The sequence below is a fragment of the Monodon monoceros genome, unplaced genomic scaffold (genome assembly GCF_005190385.1).
Source record: "Monodon monoceros isolate NGI ecotype Baffin Bay Population unplaced genomic scaffold, NGI_Narwhal_1 Super_Scaffold_13, whole genome shotgun sequence".
In the NCBI taxonomy this organism is placed as follows: Eukaryota; Metazoa; Chordata; class Mammalia; order Artiodactyla; family Monodontidae; genus Monodon; species Monodon monoceros.
Genome location: NW_021703769.1, coordinates 76,342,813 through 76,370,525, shown reverse-complemented (window position 1 = coordinate 76,370,525; position 27,713 = coordinate 76,342,813). Strand labels below are relative to the sequence as shown.

Genomic DNA, 27,713 nt, shown 5'->3' with positions numbered 1-27,713 from the left:
TTCGGGAATGACTGTCATAGATCATAATGGGCTGCAAGAGATCCTACAGGCCATGAAGTTCAAAAATTCCTTTCATGTATTGATTTTTTTTTTAATATCTCCTCATTTTAGAGGTGAGATCCAGAGAAGGGAGACAACTTCCCAACATCACGGGACAAGTCAGTAGCAGAGCCAGGACAGGAACCCAGGTCCCCAGACTCGCAAATCATTCATGAGGGCATGCCTTGTTCCTGGCTGCATGCTAAACTCTAGTACAAAACTGGTGAGGACAACGTGAATGAAGTTCTTGCCTTCGTGGAACTTCAAAGGAGGTGCTCCACCTGGATGTTAGAAGGCGAGTAGGAGTTTGCTAGACACCTGCAGGGAGAAGAGGGCAGTGGGAAGGGCATTCAAGGCGCTGTGTGCAAAGGAAGGCCTGAAACATCCCTGGGATTCAGAAATTACAAGTAGAGCCACCTGCCTTAAGTGGAGTGATGGGCTGAGGGGTGAGGTGACGCTGGGAGGAGGATGCACTGTCGAAGACAGCAGGGAGCTCTCTGTGGCTGGAACGCCGACTGAGCGGCGTGGGAGCGGAAACAGAGGCAACAGGGCCAGGTAAAAAGTGTCGAGGGACAGAGGATAGGGGAGAGCACTACGCTGGAGTCGCGCAGAGTGGGCAACCTCTTAAAATTTTACTCCTGCTGATTACCAGAAAGCAAAGGGTCTTTGCAAAATGAGAGCGCCCACCAGAGCCGGGAAGGTGCTCAGCAAACACGCGCTCTGCGGGAAGGCGAGTGAGTTCAGGCCGGCTGCCGGAGCTCGGAGAAAGGTCGCGCACTATGTCGGTAGGGCCGGGACGGGTCCTCTAGGTCGAGTCACTCAGGAACGGGCGATACCAGGCTCCGCCCAGTCCAGCCCAGCCCTCCAGCCTCCCTGAGCCATTGGCTGACCTCAAGGCCTTTGCTTTCAGCCAATAGTAAACGTGGCCGCAGGCTCTTCCGCCGGGTGAGGTCAAAGGTCGCCAATATGGCGGCGCCCACGAACGGCTGAGGCGTGTAGCGGAGGATGGCGCTTGCGGCGGGGGCTCGGCTGGGGCGCCGGCTGAGCGGGCCGGGGCCGTGGCGCGGACACTGGACGGCGGCCGGGCGCTCGCGGAGCCGGCGCGAGACGGCGGAGGCCGAGGCGGACGCGCCCGTGTTCCAGTACGTGGGCGAGCGCGCGACCCGCGCCGACCGTATCTTCGTGTGGGGCTTCAGCTTCTCCGGGGCGCTGGGCGTGCCCACCTTCGTGCTGCCCGGCTCCGGGCCCCAGCCCCGCGCCGGCTCGCGGCCGCGCCGCAGGATCCAGGCCGTGCCCTACCGCCTGGAGCTGGACCAAAAGGTGAGGACTTCGGCTCCCTCTCTTCCTCCCTCTGTGCTGGCCTCCGGTCTCGGCCGCGCCTCCCGAGGCACTCGGCGCTCTCGGAGAGGTTGGCGACGCTGGGTGGCCAAACTTAAGAGAGCACGACCCTCCAGCGGGCTGCCGGAGGGGAGTGCGTTAGGGCGCTGCCAGCATGTACCGAGTGGCCGAAACGTGCCAGGTGTTGCGCCCGGCTCGCGTCATTCGGGAGTCGGGGTTGTTGCCACAGTTACGGGGGAGGAAAGGGAGGCTCGGAGAAGTTATGAGACAGGCCCACGGCCCCCCAGCTGGCAGGTGTTCGTACTCTGGGATTCGCCTTCGGGCCAATCAGACCCCAGAAGTTCTGCTGTTAGGAAAGCCGACTTCAAAAGGTCAGAGAAAGCGTGGGCCGGCTGGGGTCGGTGAACAACTCGGAAAGGAAATGTTAACTGGAGCAGTAACAGGAATGAGAGGAAGGATGAAAGGTCTAAACACAGTGGAATGGTTGCACAGGAGTCCCCTGAGTTGACTCAGATTTGAAAAGATGCAGCAAAGGACAGCTACCGGAGGGCGGCTTACCTCGGCAGCTAACATCCAGAAAAGCAAAAACGCATGTTTAGGATGGGCTCTTGCTCGGCGTGGTTGTGGACGTCTTGGTGGGTGGTGAAAAAGAAGCAGATTTGATCAGTTTGGCTTCTGACTTCTCTGTCAAGGATAACAAATGATCTTTTGCCCTAAAAGGGGAGATCGAGAGAGCCAGGGAATTTAAGCTCCAGAGGAATGAAAAGTTGGGTTTGACTTCTTAATATTGAGTTGTGAGAGTTATTTATGTATTCTGGATATAGGTACTTTATCACATATATGATATGTGCAAATGTTCTCTGCCAGTCCATGGATTTTCTTTTTATTTTTTTAATAGTGTCCTTTGGAGAGAAAAAGGTTTTAATTTTAATGAAGTTCAGTCGATCAGTTTTTCTGCTGTGGATTGTACTTTTGGTATATCGAAGAAATCTTTGCCTAACCCAAGATCACAAAGATAATTTTCCTCTGTTTTTGTCTGGGAACTTCATAGTTTGAGTTCTCATATTTATGTCTGTGAGACAGTCATTTGAATTGATGTTTGTGTATGGTGTGGGGTAAGGGGTTTTTTGGATGTGGCTATCCAATTGTCCTGTCACTAGTTGAAAACACTATCCTTTTTTTATTGAATAGTCTTGGCACCTTTGTGAAAATCGGTTGATGGTAAATGTAAGGCTTTATTTCTGAACTCTCAGTTCTGTTCCATTGATCTATATGTTTATCCTCTTGATTACTGTAGCTTTATAATTGGTTTTTAAATTGGAAGATGTTAAGTTTTGGCTCTTCAGGGTCTTTTGCTTTTCCATACAAATTTTAATATTAGCTTGTCAATTTCTGCAAAAGTGCCTGCTGGGATTTTGGTAATGATTACACTGAATCTGTAGATCAATTTGGGCACAAATGCCATCTAAGTAATTTTGAGTCTTTCAATCTATAAACATGCAGTGTCTCCCCATTTACTTGGGAATTTAATTTCTTTCAACTATGTTTTTGTAGTTTTCAGTATACAAGTCTTGCACATCTTTTGTTAAATTTATTCCTAAGTGTTTTTTTCTTTTTGATGTTCTATTGAATCGAATTGTATTCTTAAGTTCATTTCTGGAGTGTTAATTGCTTTTACATAGTAATACAATTGGTTTTTGTATATTGACTTAATATTTTGTGACTTTACTGACCTTGCTTATTAGTTATATAGATTTTCGTGTATTCCTTAGGGTTTTATACATACAGGATCATATTGTCTGGTTGTCTGTGAATAAAGACTGTTTTACATCTTCATTTCCAATTTGAAACTTTTGATTTCTTTTTCTTGCCTGACTGCATTGGATAGAACCTTCAGTGTAGCAGTGGATTGAAGTGACATCCTTGCCTGTTCCTGATATTAGGGAGATAGTATTTAGTCTTTCATTTATAATTATGACATTAGCTATAAGTTTTTCATAGATACCTTTTGTCAAGTTGAGGAAGTTCCCTTTTTGTCCTGCTTTGTTCAGAGTTTTTCTTTTCTTTTTCTTTTTTAAAAAAATCATGACTAGGGATTAGATTTTTGTCAAACAATTTTTCTATGTCTGTTTCTGTGATCATGTATTTTTTGTCTTTTATTCTATTAATTGGATATATTACATTAACTGATCTTTGGATATTAAACCAGCCTTGCATTCCTAGGATAAATTCCACTCGATTGTGGTGAATAATCCCTCTTGTACATTGCTGGATTTGGTTGCTAATATTTTGTTAAGGACTTTTTTGTTGTTTTTTTCTTGTGATGTCCTCCTTGTCTGCTTATGGTATCAGGGTATTACTGGCCTCATAAAATGAGTTTCTGGAAAGGTTTGTAAAGAATTGGTATTATTTCTTGTTTTAATGTTTGGTAGAGTTCACCAATGAAGTAAGTCATCTGGACCTGGGCTTTTCTTTATAGGAAGAGTTTTTTTTTTATTACTAATTCAATATTTAAAAACTTGTTACAGGTATATTAAATTTTTTATTTCTTCTTGAGTCAACATTGGTACTTTGTGTCTTTCTGAGAATTTGTCTGTTTTGTGCCAGTTATCTAATTCTTTGGCATAAGTTGTTGATAGTATTCGCTTATAATCTAAATTTCTGTAGGGTTGGCAGGTTGGTGATGTCCCCTCTTTCATTGCTGATTTTGGTAATTTATATTTTCTCTCTTTTTACCTTGGTCAGTCTAGCTAAAGATTTGTCAGCTTTGTTAATCTTTTGAAAGAACCAACATTTAGTTTAATTCATTTTTTGGTATTGTTTTCCTGTTTCATTGATTTCCAGTTGAATTTTTATAATTTTATTCCTCTGCTTGCTTTGGGTTTAGTTTGCTTTTCTTTTCTAGTTTCTTTTGCTGGAAGGTTAGGCTATTGTTGAGGTCTTTCTTCTTTTGTAATGTAGGTGTTTATAGCTATAATTTTTTCTTTAAACACTGCTTAGCTGCAGCCCATAAATTCTGTTATGTTGTATTTTGATCTTTATTCACCTTATTTTTCGATTTCCTATGTGATTACTTCTTTGACCCATGAGTTATTTGGAAGTGTTTAATTTCCAAATATTTATGTTTTCCCTAATTTCCTTATTCATTGATATCCAATTTAATTCTGTTGTGGTTACAGAACATACTTTAATTTCAGTCCTTTTAAATGTATTGTGACTTTGTTTTATAGCCTAGCATATGGTCTCTCCTGGAGAATGTTCCATGTGTGTTTGAAAAGTATGTGTATTCTGTTGTTGTTTGGGTGGAGTGTTCTATAGATGTCAAGGTCAAGTTGGTTGATAGCTTCTTGGTTAACCTGTTGTTTGCTCCAGCTGTTATCCACCAGTATCTATGCAGCTGCAGTGTTCATCATTGGTCTCTGACAGTTTTCAACAAACATCCCTGGGGAAAAGGCTGTTTACCCTGGATGATATCTGGGTCAGATCAGAAAAATAGAGCCTTGTGCTTGGGGTCTTACAGGGAACCACTAGATAGATCAAATGAGAATTCCCTGGGAATGGGGCTTTGAAATTTCTCCAGTCCCATTTTGCCTCCTCCAATGGCTTCCAGACTGCTGGTTTTCACTATAATTGTGAGCTGTTGGTTTTCAGGAGCTGAGAAGAGGTGGATGGGAATAGGTCAAGTTAAAATGCTGCAAAGCTTGCTGTTCTGAGATTCAGCTGCTTTTCTTAAGTAAACATTCCCCAGATTGCTTTAAGTCCTTGGTTAATTTCCAGAGTTCTGAAAGAATTGTTTCTGAGAATGTTAGTCAGTGTTCTTATTGCTCCACCATTTTCACTGATGTCCCTAAATCCATGTCCTTTTTTTTAAAATTGAAGTATAGTAGATTTACAATGTTGTGTTAATTACTGCTGTACAGCACAGAGTGGCTCAGTTATACATATATATCCTTTTAAAAAAATAAGTTTATTTTGTTTATTTTTGGCTGTGTTGTTTGTCTTCGTTGCTGCGTGCAGGCTTTCTCTAGTGTCAAGCAGGGGCTGCTCTTCGTCCCGGTGCGTGGGCTTCTCACTGCGATGGCTTCTCTTGTTTGGAGCACGGGTTCTAGGCCCGTGGGCTTCAGTAGTTGTGGCTCGCGGGCTACAGAGCGCAGGCTCAGTAGCTGTGGCGCACGGGCTTAGTTGCTCCGTGGCATGTGGGATCTTCCTGGACCAGGGCTCGAACCCATGTCCCCAGCATGGGCAGGCGGATTCTTAACCACTGTGCCACCAGGGAAGCCCCTATATTCTTTTTCGTATTTTTTTCCATTATGGTTTATCACAGGATATTGAAGATAGTTCCTTGCGCTACACAGTAGGACCTTGTTGTTTATTCATCCTGTATATACTAGTTTGCATTTACTAATCCTAAACTCCCAATCCTTCCCTCCCCAACCCCCCACTGGCAACAACAAATCTGTTCTCTATGTGTGTGAGTCTGTTTCTTTTTCCTAGATAAGTTCATTTGTGTCATATTTTAGATTCCACATGTAAGTGACATCATATGGTGTTTGTCTTTCTCTTTCTGACTTACTTTGCTTAGTATGATAATCTCAAGGTCCATCCATGTTGCTGCAAATGGCATTATTTCACTCTTTTTTATAGTTGAGAATATTCCTTTGTGTATATTTACCACATCTTCTTTATTCATCTGTCGATGGACATTTAGGTTGTTTCCATGTCTTGGCTATTGTGAATAGTGCTGCTGTGAACATAGGGGTGCGTGTATCTTTTCAAATTATAGTTTTGTCTAGGTATATGCCCAGGAGTGGGATTGCTGGATCATATGGCAACTCTATTTTTAGTTTTTTTGAGGAATCTTCATACTGTTTTCCATAATGGCTGCACCAATTTACATTCCCACCAACAGTATAAGAGGGTTCCCTTTTCCCCACACCCTCTCCAACATTTATTATTTGTAGACTCTTTAAGGATAGCCATTCTGACCAGTGTGACCTCATTGTATCAATAGTTTAAATTTGCATTTCTCTAATAATTAGCGATGATGAGCATCTTTTCATGTGCTCATTGGCCATCTGTATGTCTTCTTTGGAGAAATGTCTGTTTAGGGCTTCTGCCTATTTTTTTATTGTCAATCCATGTCCTTTTTTTAAAATTAATTAATTTATTTTTTATTTTTGGCTGTGTTGGGTCTTTGTTGCTGCATGCGGGCTTTTCTCTAGTTGCAGTAAGTGGGGGCTACTCTTCATTGCGGTGCGCAGGCTTCTCATTGCGGTGGCTTCTCTTGTTGCGGAGCACGGGCTCTAGGCGCATGGGCTTCAGTAGTTGTGCCTCGCGGGCTCTAGAGCGCAGGCTCAGTAGTTGTGGTGCACGGGCTTAGTTGCTCCACAGCATGTGGGATCTTCCCGGACCAGGGCTAGAACCCGTGTCCCCTGCATTGGCAGGCGGATTCTTAACCACTGCGCCACCAGGGAAGCACCATGTCCTTTTAATGTAATTACTAACACGGTTGGATTGCATCTGCCATTTCGCTATTTGTTTTTGTATGTCTTTTTTGTTTGTCGGTTTTTCCTTTGCTGCCTTCTTTTGTGTTAAATAGGTATTTTTCTGTTGGACCCTTTAAATTCCTTTGTCAGGTGTTTTAACACGTTTTTTGAGTTTTTGTTTTTTTAGTGGTTGGTCTTGGGATTATAATATATAATTTATCATAATCTATTTTAGGTTAATAGTGACCTAATTCTGAAAGACTATAGCAACCTTGTTGCAACATAGCCCCATTTCCTCTTCTCTCCTTTGTGTGGTTATTGTGATATATATTATATCTTTATGCATTTTAAGCCCAACAATACAATTTTATAATTATTATTTTATGCAGTTTTCTTTTTTTTCTTTTTTTTGCGGTACGCGGGCCTCTCACCGTTGTGGCCTCTCCCGTTGCGGAGCACAGGCTCTGGATGCGCAGGCTCAGCGGCCATGGCTCACGGGCCCAGCCGCTCCGCGGCATGTGGGATCTTTCCGGACCGGGGCACGAACCCGTGTCCCCTGCATCGGCAGGTGGACTCTCAACCGCTGCGCCACCAGGGATGCCCTATGCAGTGTTTTATATTTATCTTTATAATTATTTCCACTGATGTTCTTCATTTCTTGTGACTTTTAGTTACCATCTGCTGTCATTTCCTTTTAGCCAGAAGAATTTCTTAGCACTTCTGTTTTTTTTTAAAATTTATTTATTTAATTTATTTATTTTTGGCTGTATTGGGTCTTCGTTGCTGTGTGCGGGCTTTCTCTAGTTGCGGAGAGCAGGGGCTACTCTTCGCTGCGGTGCGCGGGCTTCTCATTGAGGTGGCTTCTCTTGTTGTGGAGCACGGGCTCTAGAGCGCAGGCTCAGTAGTTGTGGCACACGGGCTCAGTAGTTGTGGCTCACGGTCTTAGTTGCGCTGTGGCATGTGGGATCTTCCCAGACCAGGGCTCAAACCCGTGCCCCCTGCATAGGCAGGTGGCTCTTAACCACTGAGCCACCAGGGAAGCCCTCTTAGTACTTCTTAAAGCAGGTCTGCTAGCAGTGAATTCTCTCAGTCTTTGGGAATGTCTTTATTTCATCTGCATATTTTTTTTAAACGATAGTTTTGCTGGATATAGAATTCTTGGTTGACAGTTTTTGTCCTTCAGCACTTTGACTGTGTCCTTCTACTCTGGTCTCCATTGTTTCTAATGAGAAATTAACTGTTAATCTTATTGTTGTTCCCTTGTACTTGATGAATCCATTTTCCTTTGATGCTTTCAAAATTTTCTCTTTGTATTTCAAAAGTTTAACTGTGATTTGTTGAGCAAGTTTAATCTGTGAGACTTATGGGTTTTTTAATAAAATTTGGTAAGTTTTCTGCCATTACTTGAGTATTTTTTTCTGCTTCTTTCTTTCTCTCTTGCCCTTCTGGAACTCTTGTTATGTAGGTGTTGATATACTTGATGTTATGTTTCAGATCTCTGAGGCACTGTTCTTTTTTTTCCCAATGTTTCTTTTTTTTCCTGTTCTTCAGAATGAATAATTTCTATTGATATTTTTTTCAACTTAACTGATTCTTTCTTCTGCTATCTCAAATGTGCTGTTGAGCCTATATAGCGAATTTTAAAATTTGGGTATTATACTTTACAACTCTAGAATTTCCATTTAGGCTTTTAATGTTTTTATTTCTGTATTCAAATTCCATATTTGTTGGGCCATTGTTGTCATATTTTTCTTTAGTTCTTTAAATATGATTTTAAAATATTCTTTGAATGATAGTTCAAACAATAGTTCACAAATCCAACATCTTGGTCCATTTAGTTTCTCTTGGCTGCTTTCCTCCCTCAATATAGGTCACACTTTCTTTTTTCTTTGCATGTCTTGTACTTGTTTATTGAAAACTGGGCTCTTGGATATAACAACTTTGGATTCTGATATTATCTTCCTTGAGTTCTTTGTTTTTGTTTTTTTTGGAGGTGGGGTAACTTTTCTGTAATTTAGGGAGTCAGTCTCCTCTGCTCTGCACGGCCACTGACACCAGTGTCTTTGCTTGGGGTTTTTGTTTTGTTCCCCGTCCTAGCTCCCTTCCCCTCCCCGCACTGCCGTTTTTTTTTAGCCAGGCTTCTTCAGGGTTGCCCCTTATCTGCATACCTTTGTGGTCAGCCAGTGAGTTGGGCAGAGGCTGTGCTCAGACACCTTGAGCTTATAAGTTTTCTCTCCTTCACTTTTGATTCTGTGTGTGGTTTGGGGACCACATTGAAAGTTCAGCCTGATCTCAAGTCTGCCTTAGCTTTTCTTTCCGCTGGGAGCTCCTTTGTGCAGTTTCCCAGTCAACCATGCTTGTGTGGAGAGCCTTCCTTGGCTCTCTCGTTTCTAGGATCTTCCCATTAAATTTCTGGCTGGTCCTCCTCGTACCCTAGTCAGGATTGCAACCTCAGGCTCGCTGAGTTGTGGATCTTCCTTGTTTGTTTCCTGCTGAGTTTGCTGTGGAGCATGACTTTTCACCTTCTACCCCAAATTAAGTTTGTCCTTTCTGGTAACAAAGCTGATGGTTTTCATGGCCAGCTCTGCCCTTTCTAACTTCTGTGCTGCCTGAGCTGCGGTAGATGGAGCAGCCCAGGACAAGAGGTCTACAAAGCCCTGATATTCTTGCCTGTAGTTCTAGCATCCCTTCATGAGTAACTTCTCCATTTACTTGCCTTTGATTGACTTCCGGAGCCCTGAAATGGTTGTGGGTTTGTTTTTTGCAGTTTTCTCCAGTTTTATACTTGTTGTTTGGGGAGAGATTCACTAACCTCTTCACACCACCATAGTTGGAAAGTCCCCTTCTAGCATATTATTGTAAAAAAATTGCTTAATGCTGACTCTGTGTCAGGTATTGTTCAAAGCCTTTTCACATATTAGCAGATTTAATAATACAGTAGGTGCTTCCCAAATATTTGTTGAATGTTGAGTAAACAGATGAGAATAATCGTAGTGTGCTGGGCATCAGTTTTGGACTCACTTTTTTATGTTTCCTGCTGTGTGGTCAGGGGCTGGCTCCTCCCTCCCCAGTGGGTCATTTCTGTGGAGGTGGAGCCATTCCAGAAGGCTGGAGAACTGAGGGTTTTTTTGTTTGTTTGTTTCCTAATACAAGTGTACATGTATGTACCTTCCATGTGAATGTTATGAAGGAAAATGTCACAAGACAGAAGGAGGGATATATAACTTTTGGATGACTTGATTAAACAAGTCATCAAATTTAAAAGAAGTATTTAGCTCGCTTTCTTCAAGAAATGCTGGAGTTAAAAAAAAAAGAAAAACCTCACGTTTGTTCATTATCAGTGGAAAGCTGGCATTTTCATCAGGATTAGGTTAGATTTACATGTAGTCTCTGAGACGACTACATACGCCTTTGGTAAACTGTAAACAACCAAGAGATAGTGGGGAATCATCAGGGTGACCATGTAATTTGTCATCATTTGCTTGAGAGTGAACCTTGGGACATCAGGTGTAAACCAGGACTGCCTCAGGCCACTCTGGGTATTATGGAAAGGGGGTTGACCCTAAAACCAGGCTGCCTTTGGTGTGCTTCCAGCCCCACTGAAGCTTCAGTTTCCTCATCTGATCAGTGAATGTGGGGATTGATAACAGTGTGGGTAAAACACCCAGCAAACACACTGGCCCTGTCAATGTGTTATATTCACGGTAGCTGTAATACTAATTCTTCTTCATGGCAGTGGCGGTTTGAGAGTATAACAGTGTAGCATAAGGGTTAAGAACATGCACTCTGCAATCAGACAGCCTCCACTTACTAGCTGTGAGACTGTATTAGGCAAGCTACTTAATCTTCTAGGAGGCTTGATTTCCTTATCTACCAAATACTACTACTACCACCACCACTAATAATAAATACTTTATATAGCTCTTACATTAGGTCAGGTACTATTTAAGGTTTTTTTAAAAAAAATATTTATTTATTTATCTATTTGGCTGCACTGGGTCTCAGTTGTGGCACGCGGGATCTTCACTGCAGTGTGTGGGATCTTTGTTGCGGCATGTGGGATCTAGTTCTCTGACCAGGGCTTGAACCCAGGCCCTCTGCATTGGGAACACTGAGTCTTAGCCGCTGGACCATCAGGGAAGTCCCTACTTTAAGGGTTTTAACTATGTTAACTCATTTAGTCCTCACAGCTACCCAATAAGAGAGACACTGTTGTTATCTCTTTTATAATAGAGGGAAACAGACACAGAAGTTAAGCAGTCTATCTCAGGTCACACAGCTGGTAAGGGTCTACCAGTTGTAAACCCTGTGGTCTTGCCAAGATTCAAAATAAGGTAGTCTTCAACTTAACTACTCTGCGAGACTGTGTCTTGGTGAATGGGGATGATTTGATACTTAGACCATTGGGTGATTGTGAAGATTAAACGAAATAGTACATATCAAGCCCTTAACACATAGTAAACGTCCAATAAATGTTAGTTGCTATAGTAATAGTGTGTGTTCTTGGAATGGATAAACAACCTGCCATTTATTGCTGGGAAAACTTGATGTCACAAATCAGTCAGTGCTTTATGGGAATTTTTTTTCAGATTTCATCTGCTGCCTGTGGTTATGGATTCACATTGCTGTCCTCTAAAACCAAGGATGTTACAAAAGTTTGGGGTATGGGACTCAACAAAGATTCTCAGCTTGGATTTCACAGGAGCCGGAAAGATAAAAGTGAGCGTTCTCACCTCGGTTTCTCTCTGCTGTGATTGGTCTGAAAAAGCACGCTTTGATTTTTTTTTTTTAATGTATTTATTTTATTTATTTATTTTTGGCTGCATTGGGTCTTCGTTGCTCTGTGTGGGCTTTCTCTAGTTGCGGTGAGTGGGGGCTACTCTTTGTTGTGTTGTGCGGGCTTCTCATTGCGGTGGCTTCTCATGTTGCAGAGCACGGGCTCTAGGCGCCCGGGCTTCAGGAGTTGTGGCTTGCGGGCTCTGGAGTGCAGGCTCAGTAGTTGTGGCACATGGGCTTTGTTGCTCTGCAACATGTGGGATCTTCCTGGACCAGGGCTTGAACCCGTGTCCCCTGCATTGGCAGGCAGATTCTTAACCACTGCACAACCAGGGAAGCCCTGGTTGATAAGACTTTTAAAAGACTTTTGAGTTTGTGTCAGTCTTTTTCTCCTTGATATTTATTTATTGAAGAAATCATGTTGATTATCCTGTAGAAGTTTCCAGTCTGGAGTTTGCTGAATGCATCCCTGTGGTACTGTTTAACATGATCCTCTGTCCTCTATATTTCCTGTCAATTGGTAGTTGGATGTGGAGCCAGATTCCATTTATTTATTTATTTATTTATTTTAAAAAGGAGCTGTAACACTTCAGATTCCCTTTAAATTTATGTATTTACTGCTTCCCAGGCCCTTGGGGGTCAGTGAAGATAGTAATAGGAGATGTAACGTTTTAGTATTTTAAAGTACTGTATTTTTGCAGCTAATAAGGCTCTATACACTAACAGCATTGTCCAGCATCTGGTTTTGCTTAGAATTACATCATCTTATTGTGATAAATCCGTTATTTCATGCTGATCAAAAGCTCTGTTTGAAAATTATATCAGCCACTAAAAATGCTAACAGGTGGGGCTTCCCTGGTGGCGCAGTGGTTGAGAGTCCGCCTGCCGATGCAGGGGATGCGGGTCCGTGCCCCGGTCCGGGAAGATCCCACATGCCGTGGAGCTGCTGGGCCCGCGAGCCATGGCTGCTGAGCCTGCGCGTCCAGAGCCTGTGCTCTGCAACGGGAGAGGCCACAACAGTGAGAGGCCCACATACCGCAAAAAAACAAACAAAAAAAAAAAACAACTAACAGGCAACTATAATAATAAGGCCATATATTTGGTAGACAAAATGTTTTCATTTTCATTTTTTTAATTTTTAAATTTTTTGGCTGCGCCATGCTGCGTGACGGATCTTAGTTCCCCAGCCAGGGGTTGAACCTGCGCCCCCTGCAGTGGAAGCACGGAGTCTTAACCACTGGAACGCCAGGGAAGTCCCCAGGACAGAATGTTTTTAAACATGAGGTTCATAGGAGAAAAGAGAGGGGTCATTAGTGGGGAGTGGGTTGAGAACCAGTGTATTTGCAGTTATTCTCATTAACTCCAGCCTCCATTATAAATATTCCAAAGCTCATCGTTTAAAACCTACCATAGGAATTCCCTATATAGACCATTCTGGCTTCTCCAGTAGGATTATGAAGAGCAATAACGTTCTTTAGAGTGCCTTCTAAAACACTTCCCCCTCTCTTGCTTATTTAAATATTAAAATTTTCTTTTTAAAATAGATAACATACTTGCATACCTCAGAATCCTAAAGACGCAGTTAAATATATGGAGAAAAGTCTGCTTTCCACCTCTGTCCTCCCAGCCGCACAGTTTTTCTCCCTGAAGACAACCTGTGTCAACAGTTTCTAGAGAGATTTTATGTATATGCAAGCACATGCATCTATGTATTCTTTTTACTTCCTTTTAATCTAAGTGATATCGTACTGTATATGCTGTTCTTCACTTTACTAGAAATTCTAGTGGGTATTGCAGGAAGAAAATGCTTTTCCTTTCCTTAAAAATCCAGAAGGTGGCACTTTCCTGGTGGTCCAGTGGTTGTGACTCTGCCCTTCCACTGCAGGGGGTGTGAAAAAAAAATCCAGAAGGTGTTAAACGACGTGGGAAGAGATTTCTTAAATAAGTCTGCTTTTCAATAACCCAGCATGTGATGGAGGCCAAGGGCTGGGAGTGGGGCTGGAGTTCTCGTCTTAGCTCTGCCACTAATGTAGTCTCTCAGGCAGTGTAATGTATGTGCACCTTGTCCTTTTCGTTTCAGCGAGGGGATATGAGTATGTTTTGGAGCCCTCGCCCGTCCCACTGCCACTGGACAGACCTCAGGAGACGCAGGTGCTGCAGGTCTCCTGCGGCAGAGCCCACTCTCTGGTTCTGACAGACAGCGAAGGAGGTGATGGGAGAGTGGGGACCGCTTTTCCGCTGTTGGGCCTGAAGCGGCTCGTTCAGTTGAGCCACGTCTAGTTAGTGAAGCTGTTGGCATTTCCCAAGCAAGTCAGTAGGATGGTTTCAGGAGAGCTGTGTTGGGCAGCCCTTGCTAACTCTTCCGTGTTCTCTGCCCTCTGTGGTTCTTGGAAAATCTCAGGTATTTATAAGTGTGATGGCGCACAGCAGGCAGCCTTATTTTGGCCCCCTGCTCCTTAGCCATGGAGCCACCAAGCCGACCATGTGTGTAGACGGCTTTTTCCCTTGTACTGAAAGCAGCCTGTTTGCTCACACTGCTTCTAGGTGGGGGGCTTCCACGGTCCAGGCTCCTGGCTCACCCCGGCGCTCTCTAGAAGAGCGGTTGTTTCCAGGGAAAGGTCAACTTGACTAACGTTTTCAAATTTCATTTTTTTTGGCTAAGTGTGCTTTGTAGGAAAAGGCAAAGGTGGCGTTAGGAACTCTTTCAAGAGGGAGCTTGGCATTGAGGGCAGCCTAGTGACAGGTACAGGGAATGGGGGCTGCTGAGGCCTTTCATGGAGTGTGCTCGCCTCACACTGTGGAATTCCTGAGAAGCGCAACCAGGGCCCGGGTGGGGAGACGGAAGGCACGGCAACAGTGGCCCAGGCCTTCGCGGCCAGCCTGGACCCCAGCACACCTGTGGGGGGTGCCTGCAGAGGCTGGGAATGTTGGAGAAGGAAGCCAAGGGGCAGCTAGGGTGAGTGGTCAGAATAGGGCCACTTTTGAGACCCCCTTCCGGTCCTGACATTTGAGGGTTCCATGAACCTGCAGAGCTGATTTAATTGGCGGTGTTATCCTGTAGTCTTCAGCATGGGGAACAATTCTTACGGGCAGTGTGGAAGAAAAGTGGTCGAAAATGAAGTTTACAGGTGAGTTCCCGAAAGGACTACCCCTTCTCCAAATTGTGTCAAGCATTAAACACCCCCTGAGTGATTATGATGTGATGGACCCACAGAGCAGTGAAACTCGAGGTTCCTCATGCTGGAGAGGAGCAGTGAGAACTCACTGGAAGGCTGTGGAGAGTATCTTTCCGGTGCAGGTGGGAGGGAGGGCGTGTGAGCATTGACTGTGATGCGTGGAACTTCTTTGATTTTGTTTGTTATTTTCACCAAATTGATTAACTTAAAAATTCCTCTAGTCTTTAAAAAAATTTCCCTCTAGTTCCTCACATTATGCTGGTAGGTCTAAACACCAGTCAGAAATCTGCAGCATATTAAAATCACCGAAGGATTTTGTTTCCTTTTCCTTTCATGCCCAGACCTACCTCTTCCTTATATTTGACCTTGAGAGTTTCCCTAACGTTGCTATGTGTGTGGGGAGGTTGCTAGTTGGGGTGACGGGAGGGGCCAGAATCGCACAGTGCTTATCATGACCATATCTTTTGGTTCTCCCCAAATTGCTCCTGGCTGTAGTGAAAGTCACAAAGTCCATAGGATGCAGGACTTCGATGGACAGGTGGTCCAGGTAAGAGACGTGGGCTGAGAACCACTGGTCCCACCCCTGGGGGTGATTTTGAAAGGGTGGAAGTTGGGTGAGGTGATGGCAAATTGTTAGGGGGATTTTCTGAATTAATAAATTATTTTAGTAAATATTGCCTGCCTACTATAGGCCAGGATTTACGCTAGCTTGTGGGGATACAAAGTTTAGTAAAAATTGGGGAGGGCGGTAACACTCTAGTGGGGGAGGCAGGTTATAAAAACTAGCTGTCTCAGAGTATATTAAGGCTGTGTGTGTCCCAGGCTGCTTTATCTTGTACCCATGCTTGGGTACAGTGCCTGGCATATAGTAGATACTTAAATGCTTAAATATGTAAATGAGTGTCTACCGAAAGCACTTATGAAAGCACCAGAAGGAGAATAGTTACGTCTACCAGGCGTGCACTGGAAGGAGAGACAGCGTCATGGAGGAGGTAGCCGAGGAACTGACCAGCTGGGCCGGGGTGGGTGGTAGGAAAGGTGTTATGGCAGAAGGAGCAGCCTGAAGGCTCGATGGTGCCAAGAGCATGCAGTGTGGCTGGAGTGTGGTGTGCCTGCCTGCGGTGGGGCGGGGTGGAATCGGCTGGAAGACGGGTTGAGAGGGGACGATGCAGGGTCTTGTACACCTCATTAAGGAGTTTAGACTTTGTCCTCTTGGTGGTCAGGAGCTGCCAGAGGTTCTGAGCAGGGTGAGTGACAGCCAGGTCACGATCTGTTTAAGAAGATAACTTTGGCTATGGAATAAAGTTGAGGGAGGAGGTGAAGTCCAGGTGGGAAGCTGTGGGGAGAAGGGACAGGTGAGGAGACGTAAGGAGAATTGACCAGATTCGAGGCTTGATTAGATGGGCGGGGAGGGAGCTAGAAGGAGCCAAGTGTGACTCCACAGGCAGATGGGTGGCGCTGACGTTCTTGGCCCAGGTGGCAGAGTCCCGGAGCAGGGGAGGTGAGGAGCAGGTGGAGAGGGAACTTGTTTCCAAGGTGGCGGTGGAGTGGAGTGTGCATCTTGCCCAGGCTTCAGAGCCACCTTGATGCGGGTTTAAGTCCCTGCTTGTCCACATGTTAACTGGGTGACTTGGGGCAAGTTACCAAACTTCTCTGAGATTCGGTTTCTTACTGGGTGGCCTTGGTCATTGACTTAGCACAGTGCCTGGCGTAAGGAATGTTTGCTAAATGGTGCTTTTCATTAGGCAGTTTAGCAAAGTAGGTCTGGGACTCAGCAGAGTGGTTGAGACTGGAGATGACCACGTGGCGGTGGCAGCAGAAGCCGTGGGGGTGGGTGCCATCTCCCAGGAAGCGTGCAGAGCGAGAAGGGCAGAGGGCAGACCTCAGAGGAGGATTCCAGCCCTGTAGGGTCCGAAGTGGAGACTGAGCTAGTGACAAAGATGGGACACTGTTGGGGGGTGTGGGAGAGAGGCTTATGGATGAGGGAGGAGGGTGGGGAGCTCCCGGCTTCGCTCCTTAGGACACCTGGCACTGTTCTTTTTTTTTTAGCAAGAGCAGTTTCAGGGGAGTAGGAGACACAAGCTGGGCTGTGCTGGAATGAGAAAGAGTCAGATGCAGAGCAGAGCAGGACAGCCTACCAGCCCAGCCCCCTTGGCACTCAGGAGCCGTGGGGAGTGGTGCCCGGCTTTGGGCACTTGGATCAGGACACCGGCTTCTAAGGATTCCTTCTCACCAACCTCACCTCTGTTTGTGTGATAGGTCGCCTGCGGTCAGGACCATAGTCTGTTCCTGACGGATAAAGGAGAAGTGTATTCTTGTGGATGGGGCGCGGATGGGCAAACAGGTAGCGTCCCTCCCACCCCTGCCCCCCTCCCTGTGGGATGGTGCCACTGCCTTCATCTGACTCTTCCCTCTCCTGTCACTTCCTGGGAATGCTGTTCTGTTGTGTCCCCTCCTGTCCCCCTCACTGGGTCCCCGGATCGGATAGAGGATTGGAGAGTCCTGCAACAAGTCTGAGTCTTTTAAGAGACAAATGCCACCTAAAGGGAGCTCGATTTTAACTCATTTGAGAAGAATGTGATTAAGGGAGGGAGGAATGAGGGATAAGCTTTATCATCCTTGTATATTTTATTTTTCTGTGTTTGATATTTGTCTGAAGGGAGGACCTTAAATTTAAGATTTAAATCTTGCGTAAATCCTCTATAACCCTGCTACCTCATCACATCATCTTTGTTCCTTGACTCATGTTTTCTCCCAAGTCCTTGTTCATATGTGAACATCTTTTATGGTAATCATAGCAGAGGTGTGATTTTATATGCTTGTTTTATCATTAAATTTACATGAAACATTTTTACATGTTGGTAATAATTTTCAGTTGCAGTTTTTAATATTTGTATGGTACAGCATCAAACTAATGTACCATAAGGTGAGTTAATCATTTTGTCAGGTGATTACTCATTACCCTGTTGTCAGGAGGCATACTTTTTGGGGGGTGCAGTAGCCATTGGAGATATGACATTTGTCATGTGTAGCCATCTAGCTTTTCCTTTCATTTGGAGTGTTGCCCTGGATAAATTCCCAGGAGTGGGTCAGAGGATTAGAATATTTTTATTGTTTTCAGAATGTGTTGTTAAATTGCTTTCCAAAAGTTTTACTAGTTTATATTGCCATCAGCAATGTATAGAAGTATCAATTTAATCATAACCTCTCTAGCAGTGAGTATTGTCAATTTAAGTGTCCTAATTTAATTACAATGCCAGTTTTTAAAATGTGCTTTTTTTTATCTATAAAGTGGAAGCTTCTTTTTATTTTCTAAAATCTTGGTGTGGGTAACTTTTAAAAATCAGCTTTTCATGAAAAGAATGAAATTGTTGATACATTTTGACAGCATAGACCAAGGAATATGGTGAAAAGTGAAAGTCCCACTCGCTGGAGATAACTGTGGTTAACAGTTTCCTGGTGCCATTCCAGAAGCTCCACTGTCACATGGCCCCACTGCCCTTGCTTGCCAGGCTCTGAGTCCAGCCCCACGAGGCCCCTGCAGCCCATTCTTGAGCCTGTCCTCCGCTGTGCTGCCACCGTGCCTTTGCACATGCTGTTCCTGTAGCCTAGAATGCTCTTTTGTGCTCTCCTTTTCATCCTGTAGGCCTCAGCTTGAGGTTGTCTCTTCAATGAAGGCTCCCGACCATTCTATCTAAAGCAGTTTCTATCTCAGCATCCTATTTTTTTCATAACCCTTCAACATTTTGAATTAATTTTTAAAAATCTTTTTTATTATATATGGAGTACATAATAACAGGCTTTTTGCCTGTTGCCGAGGGGTGCTGCCAGTCTGACACTGCTTTGGGCCCCTTTGAGAAAGCCTGGTACAAGCACGAGTCTGTGGTTCAGGGTTCTACCTTGGTCTGCTGCCCAGGGGTTACTCTCCATTGCAGTGCTGACGGTGACATTTGTCCTCCGGGCAAGCCCCGTCTTTTCCTCTGGTCACTGTGTACCACACCAGTTTGCCAGTTTTGATTTGTTGTAGTTGGGGGATGGTGTGGGGTGTGGGGCTGAGGTGGGATGGGCTCTTAGAGATTTCGTTTATGTTCTAGCAAGCCCAGCAGTGCATTAGGAATTGCTTGTTGTAACTTTGGTTTCCCAGTGCATATGGAAGTTATCTTTACACTACACTGTAGTCTATTAAGTGTGCAATAGCATTATGTCTAAAAAATGTACGTATCTTAATTAAAAAATACTGCCTCCCAGGTGCCAACCATCATTTGACAATACAGGGTTGCCACAAACCTTCAACTTGTAAAAAATGCAGTATCTGTGAAGTGCAATAGAACGAGGTGTGCCTGTATGTAATATACAAGGTCTGATAGGTTCATTGTGTGTTGGTGTTTCATCCTGAAAAGGTATGTAACTTGAATCAGACTTAGAAAATATCAAGGGTTTTATTTATTTATTTGTTTATTTATTGAAATTCTATTTATTTATTTATTTTGGCTGTGCCGGGTCTTAGTTGCGGCACGAGGGATCTTCGTTGCTGCACACGGGATCTTTTAGTTGTGGCATGTGGAATCTTAGTTCCCTGACCAGGGATCAAACCCTGGCCCCCTGCATTGGGAGCGCAGAGTCTTAACCACTGGACCACCAGGGAAGTCCCATCAAGGGTTTTAAAAGTAAACAATTACTATGATGGTTTTTCCTCTTCTGAGAGAACATGGAGAAGGAAGTTGTACAGCATGTAGAATGACAGATTAGGATTTTGAGTTGACGTTTGCAAAGTGCTTAAAACTGTGTTTGACACATAGTAGGTCAATGCAAGTGTTTGTTAAAAGAATAAACAATTAAAAGTAAGTAACACAGTTTTCCATTGTTCCAGGTCTGGGTCACTACAATATCACCAGCGCACCCACCAAGCTGGCTGGAGACCTTGCCGGAGTGAACGTTGTCCAGGTGGCCACCTACGGGGACTGCTGCCTGGCTGTGTCGGTCGATGGCAGCCTCTTCGGGTGGGGGAACTCTGAGTACCTGCAGCTGGCCTCTGTCACGGACTCCACACAGGTAAGACCCCACGAGGTCCTCTGCAGCCTGGGGCTGGGGGTTTGGAGATAGAGTGTTAAGGATGTTTAGAAGAGATCCTTCACGAAGGGGTGATGTATAGAGTGCCGTGTAGGCCTCACCTGTGCTATGGCTGCCTCTTCAAGCGGCCGAGTTCTTGGCAATCTCATTGGAGCCTGGAAAGAAAGCTTAGATGCAAAAGCCATCATTATCAATACTTCGATGAGATAGTCCTGGTTTAGAGCAGTAGTTTAGGTATGTCTGCATGCCCTGTCTTGTTCTGAAAGGGATGTGAGGCTGTTTACATAAGGTCCTGTGATGTCACAGTTGGCCTCTTGTTGCCATCTAGTGTGTGTACCCCCAGATACACAGATCTGAGGTATGCACCTTGGTGAAGACACCTGTGCGGCCCCTAGATCATGCAGTAGGGCATTGGCAGTCCTGCTGGTGGCCTCTCCCTGTCACACCGTCAGTACAGTACAGTAGGGTTTCAAACGTTTTATTAAGGAAAATTCCAAATGTAAGCAAAAAGTAGACCTCACTGCATAATTAATCTCTGTGTATCCATCATCCATGTTCAACAACTACCAACTAATGGCCCGTTCAAAAAAATATGTAATTTACTGTTTTAAATTGTGTGACTTAGTGGTTTTTAGTATATTCTCAAGGTTATGCAACTGTCCCCACTAATTCCAGAACATTTTCATTCACCCTCCCCACCCTGCTCTCCAAAAAGCCCCATACACCTAATGGCCAATCTCGCTGCATCTGTAATTCCATCTGCTGCTCTGTCCTGCGTTATTCTGAAGCAAATCCTAGACATCATATCCATAAATCAGCATGGATCTCTAAGTGATAAGGACTGGATGTCATCAAGCTTCTGACAACATACAGAAGGGTTTGAAATATATATTAATAGATAAAGAGACATGTGCAAGTGGATAAGATCAGCTCACTGGATGAAACAGTGCATCCTCTGTGGTCTGACACAGTAGCTTGAAGTGGCTGCAGATGTGGCTCTGAGCTCTCTAGTAGCCAGAACAGAGACGAAAGCGTGGTCATTGAAATGATTCATTGTTTCCATAAGATAAACAGCAAATAAAATGTTTAGAAGAGGGACTGGCCTTCCGGATAGCAAGGCCTGAGATCAGTGTCTCCCACGGCCTTCCTGTGAGGGCAGATCTAGGGTCGTGTCATCATTATCTGTGCTGCATGACAGAGGACCCCAACACGTAGCGGCTTAAAACAACACACATTTATTGTCTCACCGTTTCTGTGGGTCAGGAACCTAGGGGTGGCTTAGCTGGGTCTCTGGCTCTGAGTCTCTCAAAGGCTGGTGTCACCTTGGGGTTCACCTTGGGAAGGCCCTGCCTCCGGGCCCGTTCTGGTGGTTGGCAGCAGGGTGTAGGTCCTCGTGGACTGTTGGCCCTGGGGCCCCAGGTCTTCGCTGGCGCTTGGCCAGCTCACAGTGGTTGTCCAAGCCTTCCTCGGCTCCTTGCCATGCAGGCTTCTCCAAGTGGTGGCTCACAGCGTGGCTTCGGCCGAGTGAGCCAATGAGAGGGCGAGAGAGCGTGTCGGTGAGACGGAAGCCAGTGCTTCGTAAGTTCATGTTGGCAGTGCCTTCTGCTCACGTTTGCTGGAATTCTGTTCTTTAGAAGCAAGTCCCTAGGCCTAACTCCCACACACAAGGGCGCAGATTATCCATGGTGTGACTAGCACAGACGGGTCACTTGTTTTGGAAGCAGCCCACCGCATCCATGATTCTTTACGTGGTCCAAGCCTCATCCTGTCAGTGACAACAGTGGTGCGTTTCCAGTGGCTCTTTGCTGGAGCGTTTCTCAGCCTTTGCCGAGGGCCCTGTGCCAGAGCCCAGTTGGGTAGAGAAGCTGTGAGAGCCAGGCGGCAGACACCAGGCCATCTCGGATCAGTAAAGCCCCTTTATTCCTCTGGAGTCATCTGAGGGATTGTTACCCTCCAGCTGTCTCCATTTGCAAGTGACTCTGAAAAGATTCATGGCTGTCACAGAAGCACTTAAAATCTATCTTGCAAAGTTATTTCTCAGTACGGGTGCCAAGACCAAATCCTGCTGGACAGCTAAGTTGGCCACATTTCGTTCTCCCAACCCTTGAGCCTCCCATCTGTCACTCTGAGCAGAAGTGCCACTTGGCCGTCTCAAGGCACTGCAAGTTCAGTACATCCCGGGGTGAATTCATGCTCAGCCCGACATCCTGGCCCTTCTCCCTTGTTACCCATGTCCACTCACGTTCCCCTCTAGAAATCACGTCCCTCTCCCTTACTGCCTCCCTGTTGTGCTTAGGATAGAGACCAAACCCTTGCCATCATCAACAACGTCCTGCGTGATCTGGTTTCCCTTCTGCCCACTGGCATCTTACAGATACTCCCCCTTGTGCCCCTGCGTCAACCACTCTGACCTTGTGTAAGCTCCTGAACGGGCCACACTCACCTTGTTCCCTTTGGAGGTCCATCTCGCTGCCTCAGGATTTCCTTCTCTTCTCCCCTGGCCCGCTTACTCCTGATTGCCCCTCCCCGCACACCAGATCAGGTCCCCTGACACTCACGCCAGGGACCCCTGTACTCTCCTTCATTGCATTCAGCACAGATTCATCCCGTGTTAGGTTTGGCTGACATCTGCCTCGCCCATTGGACTACAGTCTGAGAGCGGGACTGCTTCTCCTGCTGCCTGTCATCTTCCCAGCATGCAGTTAGAAGCTTAGCATGTGTACGATGTTCAGGAGATATATGGGGAGGGAATGAATGAACCGGGACTTACCTACTCTGTATGTGAAACAGTATTTCCAAGTTCTCGCTGGTTTGTCTTCCTAGCAGTGTGGTCCCTTCCTTTGATTCAGGTGAACGTCCCCCGGAGCCTGCCCTTCTCAGGAGTCGGGCGGGTGAAGCAGGCTGCGAGTGGGGGCACAGGCTGTGCTGTACTAAACGGTGAGACCCTCTCGCAGGCAGTTTGCTGGGAAGCTGTGGGTGGCTTGGGTGAGGAAGGGTTGGTGTCCGCTGGATTCAGGCTGTGGTTTTCAGTGCGGGGAGCACGGTTGTGGGAAGATCTAGTTAGTTTAGTTCAGTTAATAGAGGGTGAGGGTGACATTCTTGACAGAAGGATAACAGCCATGATTTATAGGTCGACAAACAGCCAGCATAGAGCTGAGTAACTATTGCAAACCTCTGGAGTGGAGGATGAAGTACTGCTCCCTCCCGAAGCCTGGGCCAAAGCCCCCAGGCCTGCCTTCTCCAGAAAGGCCGTGCTAAGAGCCACGGGCACATAGGAGAAGAGCCTTCGGGTTCAGGTACTGGGAGCCAAGCCCCTGGGATTAAACGTCTGGCACCACTGATGAGTAAACTTTTTATGACCTGAAAATCATTACGAATTTTAGAATCTAGCCAGAAGTTGTGTGTGTACTTGGCTTGGTCTCTGATCCGTGTGAGACGTAGCGCTGTTAGGAAAAGCTGCCGTTCTAAGGCTCTCCTGTGTTCACGTGGGGGTTGTGGCTGATTTATGGAGTGGCCCCGTCCAGCACACTCAAGATGTAGGACATTTGTATTGTGAGATTGGTTAGCTGGCTAGACACACTCCACAAGCAAGAATTTGAAAGAGGAGAAAAGAAACATTATTTTAAATATCAACATGTTCTTGCCAAGCAAGAAGAGGGGAGAAAAAAAAGTCCATGTGGATATAATGCATCTTGGTGGTGCGGTTTGAATTTCTAGCGAGGGAGGGCTGCACTTGGTTTGACTTCCTGACCGTTGTTTTTCCTGTAATCCAGGAGAAGGACATGTTTTCGTCTGGGGCTATGGAATTCTTGGGAAAGGACCAAACCTCATGGAAACTGCCCTTCCAGAAATGATTCCACCCACTCTCTTTGGCTTGACGGAGTTCAATCCAGGAGTCCAGGTTTCCCGCATTCGCTGTGGACTCAGCCACTTCGCCGCCCTCACCAGTAAGTGACCAAGCCCGTGTGGCCCCAAGGCCTTACCGAGCTTCACCCTCTCAGGTTCAGCCCCAAACCCTGGGCTGCTCTCAGTTTCCATCCATCCAGTGGAGTGGCACCCTTGTGTGGATAATTAAAGAGAGCAGCTAATCCAGAAGTTGTTTGGCTTGAGGTGGTCTAATGTGTGTCTCCTTTTCACCCGGGAGGTGTGTTTTCAGTTCATTTGGTTTGTGGTTAGGCTGGCGTTGCAGTGACTTTTCTCAAGTGGACGCAGTCGGTGGTGGGAGAGGGGACTCTCGAGTGGGCCGGGCTGCTGGGGGAGACCCGCGGAGGTTTGGTACATTGTGGTGGGTGAGGAGGAAATGAGCATGGGGGGCTTCATCCCGGTCCCTGGCCAAGCCCGACCCTCATCCGAGCCAGGAGCGTGGGGTGGCAAGAGGCATATTTATAAGACCGTCCTGTGGTTTTGACGGGGTGGATGTGCCCGGTTTCTCCAAAGTGCTGGGGGGAGTGATCGAAGGGGGGCTGAAATGGAGGTTTTCTCAGAGGGTTGCCCAGTTACAAAGCCATGACATACAAAGTTACTCTGCAGACCTCCCGCGTGTCTGCGCTTCTTGATTACAGCTCTCGTCCTCCCACCGCGGCTGTCGGCTCAATTTGCTCCTCGTTAGTTGACTTGAATAGTAAGACGGAACTAAATTTCATTTTGTGATTCTCAAGTAAATTCACTTTTTCCTTGCAATTGAAAGACCGTGTTGTCTCACGGCAAGCTGTTGTTTCCTTTAGAAACATCTGGGCCGGGACAGTCAGTTTGGGTGGTCCTCGTCTGTGTTCCCCGGCCTCGCGCTGCTCTGAGGACTGCTGCAGGCGAGCGCGCTGTTGCAGAGTCCTCACTGCCGTTCAGTCAGTGTCTGCGTTTCAGGGTTTGGGGCTTGAGCGGCGCGTGGGCCGCTGTGGAGGTGGGTGGAGTGTTGTCTGTGCGCTGAGGCACTGGGTGGCAGCAGTGGCGCCGCGGTGGAGGACCCCTCACACCCCTCACGCAGGGTCAGCCACCTTCATCTGCAAATGCGTCTGAGCCACATTGGCGTTCTAAAGCCATTTTGATGTAGCAGAGAGAGTCAGTGCGGGCGAATTCTGGAGGTAACAGTAACCTATTTCCCCAATGTTTAAGGTTTAAACTACGTGCAAAGTCATGTACTTGGAAACCTGGACGAAGTCTTTGACTAGGGTAGATTGCTTTGTCTGCTGTCGTGCCATGCGGCCATTTGGGGTCACACTGGAATGAAATCCTACCTAGATTTCCCCCAAGACCCAACAGCCACCCTCCAAGTGCCAGTGACTGTCCCTCAGTAGGGGGAGCCTCAGAGCCTGGCTTCCTCTGGTTTGCCCTGAGGTCTGCTAACATGTTGGGGGCCAGACTGAATTGTTCTGTTAAACACGACCTCTGAGGTGGAAGACCACGGACGGCAGCAGGACCAGAGGGCTCTGACAGCGCGTCCCAGAAGGATCCCTTACTTTCTTAGCCGGCTGTGTCAGTGCCGGCTCCCCCATGTCTTCCCTTCTTCCATGACCAGCGCCTCTGCCAGAGGGGGCTGGTAAATGGGGCCTCCGTGCCGAGGATGCCCCCGGCTGGTGTGGACGGAAGTCTGCACTGAGGGCCCTGCCCAGCCTGAGGGTCCATCCTGGAGCTGGCGTTCCCAGAGCCCCAGTCTGGATTCAGCCTCCTGGCCTGCCCCTCCAGCACCCTGCCTGTCCTTTTCCTTCATGGCACTGTTTACAATTTGAAAACATGCATTTGTTGGTTTAATCATTTGTTTTAATTTTCGCTCTTCAACTAGCTCCAGCCCCGTGAGGACAGGAACATGCGTGTCAGTCCCCATGCTGTCCCAGCTCCTAGCACACAGATGTACACTCGACCCAAAGAGGCACCCAGTCACCGTGTGTCACTTGACCAAATGCTCCTGAAATGTGGAGACCCAGACAAGAAATGACAAATTGTCCTACTTCTCACTCTGTCAGGGCGTGACCAGGATTTGAGGATGCCGAGATTTCAGGATTTGTGGAGGGCAGGGTTTGGTTAGACATAAGTGGGCGATGAGGGTGTGTGTGTAAGGGCCACACAGAGCGGGCCCGGGCCCGCCTCCAGGCATGTGTTCATCTCCCATGAGAGGGACACAGCATGAATCTGGGCCGGGACATGTTTTTGGTATGGGAAAGCATTAATGCCTGGGAGGAACTGAAGTTTAACTTTGATCTTTTTGTACCTGGTTCTAGAAAGCCTATTCTCATGACCCTTCCTCCTCTTGGAGACTTGCTCTTGGCCTCAAGCCCCAACCAAGCCGTTTTTCTTTATTTGCAGACAGAGGAGAGCTGTTTGTGTGGGGCAAGAACATCCGAGGGTGCCTGGGAATCGGTCGCCTGGAAGACCAGTACTTCCCGTGGAGGGTAAGCCTGGGCCGGGTGGGCGTGAGGGCGGCGTGCCCGCAGAGCACACTCGCCTCGTGCGGCAGCCCGGCCGGCACAGGGTCCCCGGGCTTCCAGTCCCTGTGGCGCCTGTAAGAAGCGGCCTCGGAGGCCGGCCTCGGGCACACGGGTGCCTCGGGGCTCCGAGAGGGAGAGGGTTGAGATGAAGAAGTTGACGTGCCAGGAGCTGTTTACAGAGGCCAGTGGAGAGGACTGTTTTACAGAGGATTTAAAAGAAAGCAGGATGTTTAATGTTCAGAGTGCCTTACCACAGCCATCAGAGTGAAACATGAAGGCTCTTCTGAGGGGAGGATGCAGTTACACAAAAAGGCTCATTTCAGAATTAAAGGGGAAGAGGGTTCCTTCTTAAGTTGTAGTTTATCTTAGTGTCGTTTACTAAGTCAGTTCTTTAAGTTCTTCAAAAAAAAAAAAGGCTATTTTTTTGAATACAGAACATATGGACGTGGTACAAAATGTATTATGAAAGATAAGTCTCCCGTCTCTTGTCCCAGAGGCAGCGACTGGTTCTGGTTTCATTGTTCCCTTCCAGAGATAGGGTCTGTGTAGAGGAGCGGGCGCTTGTGTGCGTGAACGCGTGTGTGTGCACTTGCGTGTGTTCGCGTGTGTGTACGTGCCTAAGTGTTTTCTTTGAAGGTTAGGTTTTAACGTGTTTTGAGGTTGTGTAAAGCATTTTTTAAAAAACACATGTAAAAGTGCAAAAGAAATGTGTAATAATAAAATAATAAGGGGGACTTCCCTGGTGGCGCAGTGGTTAAGAATCTGCCTGCCAATGCAGGGGACACGGGTTTGTGTCCTGGTCCGGGAAGGTCCCGCATGCTGCGGAGCAACTAAGCCCGTGTGCCACAACTACTGAGCCTGCACTCTAGAACCCGTGAACCACAACTACTGACCCTGCGTGCCACAACTACTGAAGCCCACGCACCTAGAGCCTGTGCTCCGCAATGAGGGAAGCCACCACAATGAGAAGCCTGCGCATTGCAACGAAGAGTAGCCCCTGCTCGCTGCAACTAGAGAAAGCCCATGTGCAGCAACGAAGACCCAACGCAGCCATAGAGGAAGGAAGGAGGAGAAGGGGGGGGGAGGGAGGAAGAGAGACAGGGAAAGAAAGAAGGAATGAAAGAAAGAAGGGAAGGAGGTAAGGAGAAAGGGAAAAAAAGAGAAAGGAAGGAAGGAGGTAAGGAGGAGAGAGAAAGGAAAGAAAGAGAAAGGAAGGAAGGAGGAGAGGGAGGGAGAGAGGAAGAGAAAGAGAAAGAAGGAAAGAAAGAAGGAATCAAAGAAAGAAGGAATGAAAGAAAGAAAGGAGGTAAGGAGGAGAAAGGAAAGAAAGGAAGGAAGGAGGAGGGAGGGAGGGAGGGAAGGGGAGAGGCAGAGAGAGGGAGGGAGAGGGAAGGGGAGGGAGGGAGAGA

At 46.5% G+C, this 27,713-nt stretch overlaps 1 protein-coding gene across 3 annotated transcripts in view; it reads left to right on the top strand.

Moving 5' to 3' along the window:
• The first annotated feature begins 906 nt into the window (after positions 1-906).
• RCC1L (RCC1 like) overlaps positions 907-27,713 on the top strand; it is a 32,677-nt gene continuing 5,870 nt past the window's right edge. Inside the window, exons 1-11 of one of the 3 annotated variants that reach the window (XM_029221297.1) lie at positions 907-1,359; positions 11,453-11,582; positions 13,720-13,848; positions 14,701-14,767; positions 15,311-15,362; positions 17,075-17,159; positions 19,686-19,867; positions 22,735-22,822; positions 23,659-23,832; positions 26,183-26,268; positions 27,083-27,191. In XM_029221297.1, the coding sequence (XP_029077130.1) occupies positions 1,045-1,359; positions 11,453-11,582; positions 13,720-13,848; positions 14,701-14,767; positions 15,311-15,362; positions 17,075-17,159; positions 19,686-19,867; positions 22,735-22,822; positions 23,659-23,832; positions 26,183-26,268; positions 27,083-27,160 (1,386 nt within the window). In that variant the 5' untranslated portion in view covers positions 907-1,044 and the 3' untranslated portion in view covers positions 27,161-27,191. Of the gene's footprint in view, positions 1,360-11,452; positions 11,583-13,719; positions 13,849-14,700; positions 14,768-15,310; positions 15,363-17,074; positions 17,160-19,685; positions 19,868-22,734; positions 22,823-23,658; positions 23,833-26,182; positions 26,269-27,082; positions 27,192-27,713 lie in introns of those variants that run through there. The other 2 variants (XM_029221295.1, XM_029221298.1) reach the window with 2 other exon arrangements.